Source organism: Sinocyclocheilus anshuiensis, unplaced genomic scaffold, assembly GCF_001515605.1.
Source record: "Sinocyclocheilus anshuiensis isolate Anshui unplaced genomic scaffold, SAMN03320099.WGS_v1.1 scaffold1021, whole genome shotgun sequence".
Taxonomy (NCBI): Eukaryota; Metazoa; Chordata; class Actinopteri; order Cypriniformes; family Cyprinidae; genus Sinocyclocheilus; species Sinocyclocheilus anshuiensis.
In genome coordinates, this window is record NW_015554136.1 from 326,214 (window position 1) to 334,605 (window position 8,392).

The window sequence follows — 8,392 nt, forward strand, 5'->3', positions numbered from 1 at the left end:
GCGCAGAGATGACGTCAGAGAGCGCACGTTGACGCCATGAACAGAGCAATAACGTGATACATCGCAACTAGTTTATTTTTATTTGTATCATTTATTATTAAGTTTACAAAACAAATTTACAAACTTACATTCAAAGACATCACGTAATGTTCTACTCAAAACTGTTTCATTGAGTTTTATCGGTAAGATGTTTCGTCAGCCTATCAGAAAAATGCATAGATTTTCTTTATGTACAACAGTATTTATATATTATATTCATTAATGCAACAGTATACATTTATACACACATACCTATTTTTACATTTCCTTGCATTTGAACATAACACAGCTGTACTGTACACATAGGCCTAAATACTGTCTATTTTGTATATTGTGTATTTTTTTTTTTTTTAATATTGTTATTTCCTATTTAGCCTACTTCATTTATTTGTATTCTTTTGTATTATCTTTGTCATGCTGTGGAAGCTTCTGTGACCAGAACAAATCCCTGGTATGTGTGAACACAAAGCTCTTTCTGATTCTGATTCAGCAGGCTATTACTTTTTCAACAAAAACAAAAATGCTTTATTAAACCAGTTAAATTAGTCCAAGGCCTAAAATAAATTAAATTGTGTTTTTTTGTTTTTTTTTAATGTAACCAAGCAGTTCAATTCAGTTCAGTTCAAGTCTATTTGTGTAGCGCTTTTCACGATGCAAATTGTTGCAAAGCAGCTTTACAGAAAATGTAAGTATCTGTATAATATTTAGTAGCTTAGCTTATCTCAAGGTGATGTCCATATGGCAGAAATGTAGAGTAAAATGCACGCAGTTGGTTAAAGACATGCAATCAAACAGACAGTGAACACTATTATCAGTCATGATTATATGTTGTGATTATACTTATAGCAACATGTGTTGGTTTTGTATGTTGTTTGAGGGCTGGCATCATCTCTTCTCAGGTGCTCGGTCGTCTCAGGTCTTTGTTAGAGCTGGATTCAAACAGTTTGACCTTCATTTTACAGGAAAGAAATCCTGACCCTGGAGCACAAAACCAGTCATAAGGGTCAATTTTATGAAATTGAGATTTATGCATCACCTGACAGCTGAATAAATGAGCTTTCCATTGATGTATGGTTTGTTAGGATCGGACAATATTTGAAAATCTGGAATCTGAGGGTGCAAAAAAATCTAAATATTGAGAAAATCATCTTTAAAGTTGTTCAAATGAAGTTCTTAGCAATGCATATTACTAATCAAAAATTAAGTTTTGATATATTTACGGTAGGACATTTACAAAATATCTTCATGGAACATGATCTTTACTTAATATCCTAATGATTTTTGGCATAAAAGAAAAATGTATAATTTTGACCCATACAATGTATTGTTGGCTATTGCTACAAATATACCCCAGCGACTTAACACTGCTTTTGTGCTGCAGGGTCACATGTGTGTGACATGCAGTGCTTCATCTTAAATCTGTCAGCAGTTCATCATAAATTACAAAAAGCAGCTGATTTCTTCTGGGCTCTGACCTAACTTCATAGAAAGTGGCAGCAGAAATGAGTGTAAACACGGCGCCGTCTTACTTATTCTCTTCCAAGTGATTCAGTCTTACAACATGAAGAACTCAGAACTCTGTAAACAGAGTTTCTACCGCGAGGCTCCAGACATTGAGGGAACACAGGAGTGTCCTGTGTCATATCTGTGTCAGATTAATAATTCATCTTCAGCTCTTAAAAGCTCAGGCCGATGGTACTGACTAATGTTAAAACAGACCATGCAAAAGGTCTGTTTGTTAAAGGGACAGTTCAACTAAAAATGAAAATTAGCACATGATTTACTCACCCTCAAGCCAGATGACTTTCTTCTTTCAGACGAATACAGTCAGAGTTATATTACTAAGTGTCCTGGCTCTTCTCTTCCAAGCTGTATAATAGCAGAGAATGGCCGTCTTACACAGAGTCCCCTTTATTCCAGATAAGTGCCATAATAGAGAAATCACACTTAAACGTGCAATAATGCAGTTATTACGACTTCATGTATCTGTACACTGTCATTCTGTATTATATGTTTATTAGGCTACTTTTAAATTCTTAAATGCATAGTTTTTACACATATGTTATGTTTACACATCTTAATGATTAAAATGAAAGCACTTATTAGCACACTTTTTTTTGACTTTTTCAGGGAGTTAAATGTGTCCTCTGTAACTGGTCTGCACTAAAAACGGTAACATCGAAGTTAACTGGTTTACTGGTTAATCGGGTGACATGAAACTGGAAAGTGTGAATATTGTAATCAGGAGGAAAATGTAGAACATGTTTTAATGAAATGTCCCACATACAGCAAGGAAAGAAATATATTGATTGATGACCTTAAGGAAAATAAAGCGACATTTGATTTGATAAACATTTTATATTCAAGGGTAGATTATGATCCTGAGCCACTCCTCATCAGTAGGTGGCGGTAATGCATCTAAAAGTTGTGTGCCATCCGCCGTTAAAACCCCAAGAAGAAGAAGACGACGACGACGAAGAAGAAGAATGACGTTTTAAGCTACGAAACGTGCAGGATGTTTTAATGGTACAAAGACCTCTTATATGCCAAAAGATCGAGGCACATTTGGTTTCTCGTGTCATGACGCCTTTAACAGACCGAGTGCAGTGAAGCGCTTGTTTTCTGGCGCCGCGGAACTGCGTCAGTCTTTGTGCCGCCGCCATCTTGACCAGGATCCGGATAATCAGCAGCTGAACTCACTGATCTACAGCAAACACACGCGACTACAGGTGAGAGCACGCGTGACTAACACACACCACGCGCTCACACTCCGCGGAGCGCGGGCGTTCGGTGCCAAACTCGATCCTGAGGCGCGAATCAGCCGCTAGCCGCTCATGCTAACAAGCCGCTAGCAGCTCCAACTCAGCACAAAAACAAGAGAACGCGTGAAATATCGCAGACAGGACGAGTGTGTGTGTGTGTGTGAGAGAGACAGTGTGTGTGTGTGTGTGTCTGTGTCTGTGTCTGTGTCTGTGTCTGTGTCTGTGTCTGTGTCTGTGTCTGTGTCTGTGTCTGTGTCTGTGTCTGTGTCTGTGTCTGTGTCTGTGTCTGTGTCTGTGTCTGTGTCTGTGTCTGTGTCTGTGTCTGTGTCTGTGTCTGTGTCTGTGTCTGTGTCTGTGTCTGTGTCTGTGTCTGTGTCTGTGTCTGTGTCTGTGTCTGTGTCTGTGTCTGTGTCTGTGTCTGTGTCTGTGTCTGTGTCTGTGTCTGTGTCTGTGTCTGTGTCTGTGTCTGTGTCTGTGTCTGTGTCTGTGTCTGTGTCTGTGTCTGTGTCTGTGTCTGTGTCTGTGTCTGTGTCTGTGTCTGTGTCTGTGTCTGTGTCTGTGTCTGTGTCTGTGTCTGTGTCTGTGTCTGTGTCTGTGTCTGTGTCTGTGTCTGTGTCTGTGTCTGTGTCTGTGTCTGTGTCTGTGTCTGTGTCTGTGTCTGTGTCTGTGTCTGTGTCTGTGTCTGTGTCTGTGTCTGTGTCTGTGTCTGTGTCTGTGTCTGTGTCTGTGTCTGTGTCTGTGTCTGTGTCTGTGTCTGTGTCTGTGTCTGTGTCTGTGTCTGTGTCTGTGTCTGTGTCTGTGTCTGTGTCTGTGTCTGTGTCTGTGTCTGTGTCTGTGTCTGTGTCTGTGTCTGTGTCTGTGTCTGTGTCTGTGTCTGTGTCTGTGTCTGTGTCTGTGTCTGTGTCTGTGTCTGTGTCTGTGTCTGTGTCTGTGTCTGTGTCTGTGTCTGTGTCTGTGTCTGTGTCTGTGTCTGTGTCTGTGTCTGTGTCTGTGTCTGTGTCTGTGTCTGTGTCTGTGTCTGTGTCTGTGTCTGTGTCTGTGTCTGTGTCTGTGTCTGTGTCTGTGTCTGTGTCTGTGTCTGTGTCTGTGTCTGTGTCTGTGTCTGTGTCTGTGTCTGTGTCTGTGTCTGTGTCTGTGTCTGTGTCTGTGTCTGTGTCTGTGTCTGTGTCTGTGTCTGTGTCTGTGTCTGTGTCTGTGTCTGTGTCTGTGTCTGTGTCTGTGTCTGTGTCTGTGTCTGTGTCTGTGTCTGTGTCTGTGTCTGTGTCTGTGTCTGTGTCTGTGTCTGTGTCTGTGTCTGTGTCTGTGTCTGTGTCTGTGTCTGTGTCTGTGTCTGTGTCTGTGTCTGTGTCTGTGTCTGTGTCTGTGTCTGTGTCTGTGTCTGTGTCTGTGTCTGTGTCTGTGTCTGTGTCTGTGTCTGTGTCTGTGTCTGTGTCTGTGTCTGTGTCTGTGTCTGTGTCTGTGTCTGTGTCTGTGTCTGTGTCTGTGTCTGTGTCTGTGTCTGTGTCTGTGTCTGTGTCTGTGTCTGTGTCTGTGTCTGTGTCTGTGTCTGTGTCTGTGTCTGTGTCTGTGTCTGTGTCTGTGTCTGTGTCTGTGTCTGTGTCTGTGTCTGTGTCTGTGTCTGTGTCTGTGTCTGTGTCTGTGTCTGTGTCTGTGTCTGTGTCTGTGTCTGTGTCTGTGTCTGTGTCTGTGTCTGTGTCTGTGTCTGTGTCTGTGTCTGTGTCTGTGTCTGTGTCTGTGTCTGTGTCTGTGTCTGTGTCTGTGTCTGTGTCTGTGTCTGTGTCTGTGTCTGTGTCTGTGTCTGTGTCTGTGTCTGTGTCTGTGTCTGTGTCTGTGTCTGTGTCTGTGTCTGTGTCTGTGTCTGTGTCTGTGTCTGTGTCTGTGTCTGTGTCTGTGTCTGTGTCTGTGTCTGTGTCTGTGTCTGTGTCTGTGTCTGTGTCTGTGTCTGTGTCTGTGTCTGTGTCTGTGTCTGTGTCTGTGTCTGTGTCTGTGTCTGTGTCTGTGTCTGTGTCTGTGTCTGTGTCTGTGTCTGTGTCTGTGTCTGTGTCTGTGTCTGTGTCTGTGTCTGTGTCTGTGTCTGTGTCTGTGTCTGTGTCTGTGTCTGTGTCTGTGTCTGTGTCTGTGTCTGTGTCTGTGTCTGTGTCTGTGTCTGTGTCTGTGTCTGTGTCTGTGTCTGTGTCTGTGTCTGTGTCTGTGTCTGTGTCTGTGTCTGTGTCTGTGTCTGTGTCTGTGTCTGTGTCTGTGTCTGTGTCTGTGTCTGTGTCTGTGTCTGTGTCTGTGTCTGTGTCTGTGTCTGTGTCTGTGTCTGTGTCTGTGTCTGTGTCTGTGTCTGTGTCTGTGTCTGTGTCTGTGTCTGTGTCTGTGTCTGTGTCTGTGTCTGTGTCTGTGTCTGTGTCTGTGTCTGTGTCTGTGTCTGTGTCTGTGTCTGTGTCTGTGTCTGTGTCTGTGTCTGTGTCTGTGTCTGTGTCTGTGTCTGTGTCTGTGTCTGTGTCTGTGTCTGTGTCTGTGTCTGTGTCTGTGTCTGTGTCTGTGTCTGTGTCTGTGTCTGTGTCTGTGTCTGTGTCTGTGTCTGTGTCTGTGTCTGTGTCTGTGTCTGTGTCTGTGTCTGTGTCTGTGTCTGTGTCTGTGTCTGTGTCTGTGTCTGTGTCTGTGTCTGTGTCTGTGTCTGTGTCTGTGTCTGTGTCTGTGTCTGTGTCTGTGTCTGTGTCTGTGTCTGTGTCTGTGTCTGTGTCTGTGTCTGTGTCTGTGTCTGTGTCTGTGTCTGTGTCTGTGTCTGTGTCTGTGTCTGTGTCTGTGTCTGTGTCTGTGTCTGTGTCTGTGTCTGTGTCTGTGTCTGTGTCTGTGTCTGTGTCTGTGTCTGTGTCTGTGTCTGTGTCTGTGTCTGTGTCTGTGTCTGTGTCTGTGTCTGTGTCTGTGTCTGTGTCTGTGTCTGTGTCTGTGTCTGTGTCTGTGTCTGTGTCTGTGTCTGTGTCTGTGTCTGTGTCTGTGTCTGTGTCTGTGTCTGTGTCTGTGTCTGTGTCTGTGTCTGTGTGTGTGTGTGTGAGAGTGTGTGTGTGTGAGTGAGAGTGTGTGTGTGTGTTAGGCTCTGACTGATGTCTCACTCATGACAGACACTGCTGATTTATGATGATAGCTGCAGGTTATTATAGTTCAGCAGTGAAATATCATCACTCTCATCACCAGGTTCAGTGATCACATCTAACATGTACAAATATTGAAATAAATGTGACCCTGGACCATAAAACTAGTCATAAGGGTCAATTTTTTTTATTTATGCATCATCATCTGAAAGCTAAATAAATAAGCTCTCCATTGATGTATGGTTTGTTAGGATCGGACAATATTTGAAAATCTGGAATCTGAGGGTGCAAAAAAATCTAAATATTGAGAAAATCATCTTTAAAGTTGTCCAAATTAAGTTCTTAGCAATGCATATTACTAATCAAAAATTAAGTTTTGATATATTTACAGTAGGGAATTTACTAAATATCTTCATGGAACATGATCTTTACTTAATATCCTAATGATTTTTGGCATAAAAGAAAAATGGATAATTTTGTCCCATACGATGTATTGTTGGCTATTGCTACAAATATACCCCAGCGACTTAAGACTGCTTTTGTGCTGCAGGCTCACATATAATAAATACTGATCTGAAATGCAGTGCGGTGTTTCGTGTGTCTGCAGTAAGTAAACATTGCTTCAGGTCGTTTTAGAGAAGTAAACTAAGAGTGAGTGAGTTTCTCTTGTTTTGGTCATTATTGTAGTCTGATTAGCATTAGTAGACCGATCATGTTTAGATAGCTGATATATATATTACACTATTTAAATTAAAGATAGTAAATAACACATGCATAACAGTGTGTAATTACATAGTTCTATTACAAGTGTATTTATTTTACACAATATTGGGTAACACTTTGTTTTAAGGTGTCCTTGTGTAATAACAAATTATGCATACATAGAAGCAACCCTAACCATATAGTAAGTACATGTAGTTAATTAATATTACTCAGTACATAAATGTATAATTACACTAACAAGGACACCTTAAAATAAAGAATTGATTTTTCTGGTAAAAATTGTGACGTATATAAAATAACTATTGTTGTTGTTAAATGATAATATGACTATTCCATTGTAGAATTTAAAAAACAAAAATTGATGTATTTAAGAAAAATAATACAATAATGTTTTTACATTACTGTAAAATTATGACTGTTTTAAGGCCCGTTCACACCAAGCACGATAACTATAAAGATATATATAAATTAGTGCTGTCAAACGATTAAAAAAATTTAACTAATTAATCGCATTTTTCTGAAATTAATCGTGATTAATCACACCTAACATTAACGTTTTTAAATATACTTTTATATTGCAATTTCACATTCAATCTTCAAATTAATGTACAAGCATCGTTATCGTTGTGGTGTGAACTATGCTATTCTTTAATATTGTGAACAATTTTTAGCGCTATATCTTTATTGTGCTTGGTGTGAACGGGGCTTTAAATCTGTCATTTTCAAGTGTAAAACCATGCAACTTTTAATAGAAAACCTTTTTATTTTTAGTTGGAGTCTTAAAGCTTCTCTTTTGTTCATAAGCACTTGAATACAGTACAGTAATAACGGCATAAATCAGCGTGTGTTTATGAGTGTTTAATGCAGGTCAAACGTGATTAGAGGCATTAAAGACACGCGTGTCCGTGTAACTGCGGTGTGTGTGTGTGCGCGTTTCAGAGCGGCGATGGCCACGGCACCCTACAACTACTCCTACATCTTCAAGTACATCATCATCGGTGAGTGAATCGGCAGCAACGGTGCGTTTCGCTCGCGTGTGTGGCGTCTCTCACGTCTGATCTCTCTTCACAGGAGACATGGGCGTCGGGAAGTCCTGCTTACTGCACCAGTTCACCGAGAAGAAGTGTGAGTGTGAACCGGGATCGTCAGCATGTTAAACACACGCCATGTAGATCACACAAGCGAGCCTTGTGGTCCACATAAACAGCCTCTGTGTGCGATTGTGTGAAACGATCAGCGCGTGACGGCGGGTTTCAAGGGTCGTGACACACAAAGAGAACAAAATCGTCACTTCCTGATAAACTGCCACTAAATATCACTAAGAAAAGTAGGAGAATATAATAATTTTCATATATAATAAATGACTTGCGCCTCAGAGCGAGCAGACGAAACACAATGAATGCGGTCATTGCTTTCGGAGGCGGATGCTGCTGTTTGGGAACGCGGTAGTGTAAGACAGTAATTATACAGAAATACTTTTGACGACTGACTTTGCTTGTGCATTTCCGAATGACCATAACAGCATTTCAGACGCTGTGAATGAGATCGGTCCGCTGGTTAGTCAGGATTTGCTGTCCCATAGCGCAAAGTCACATGACTTTTTTGATGCGCTTGGTGAAAAATTTGGCGTTTCCATCACACGTTTCTCATGCGATACTTCAAAATGTGCATTAAAGGAGACATATTATGCCCCTTTTTACAATATGTAATATAAGTCTCAGGTGTCCCCAGAATGTGTCTGTGAAGTTTCAGCTCAAAATACTCCACAGATCATTTATTATATCATTTTGA

At 41.3% G+C, this 8,392-nt stretch overlaps 1 protein-coding gene across 1 annotated transcript in view; it reads left to right on the top strand.

Annotated features, from left to right (window-relative positions):
* The first annotated feature begins 2,467 nt into the window (after positions 1-2,467).
* LOC107670386 (ras-related protein Rab-14-like) overlaps positions 2,468-8,392 on the top strand; it is a 12,302-nt gene continuing 6,377 nt past the window's right edge. Inside the window, exons 1-3 of the mRNA XM_016462968.1 lie at positions 2,468-2,768; positions 7,541-7,599; positions 7,673-7,726. Coding sequence (XP_016318454.1) covers positions 7,548-7,599; positions 7,673-7,726 — 106 coding nt within the window. The 5' untranslated portion in view covers positions 2,468-2,768; positions 7,541-7,547. The remainder of the gene's footprint in view (positions 2,769-7,540; positions 7,600-7,672; positions 7,727-8,392) is intronic.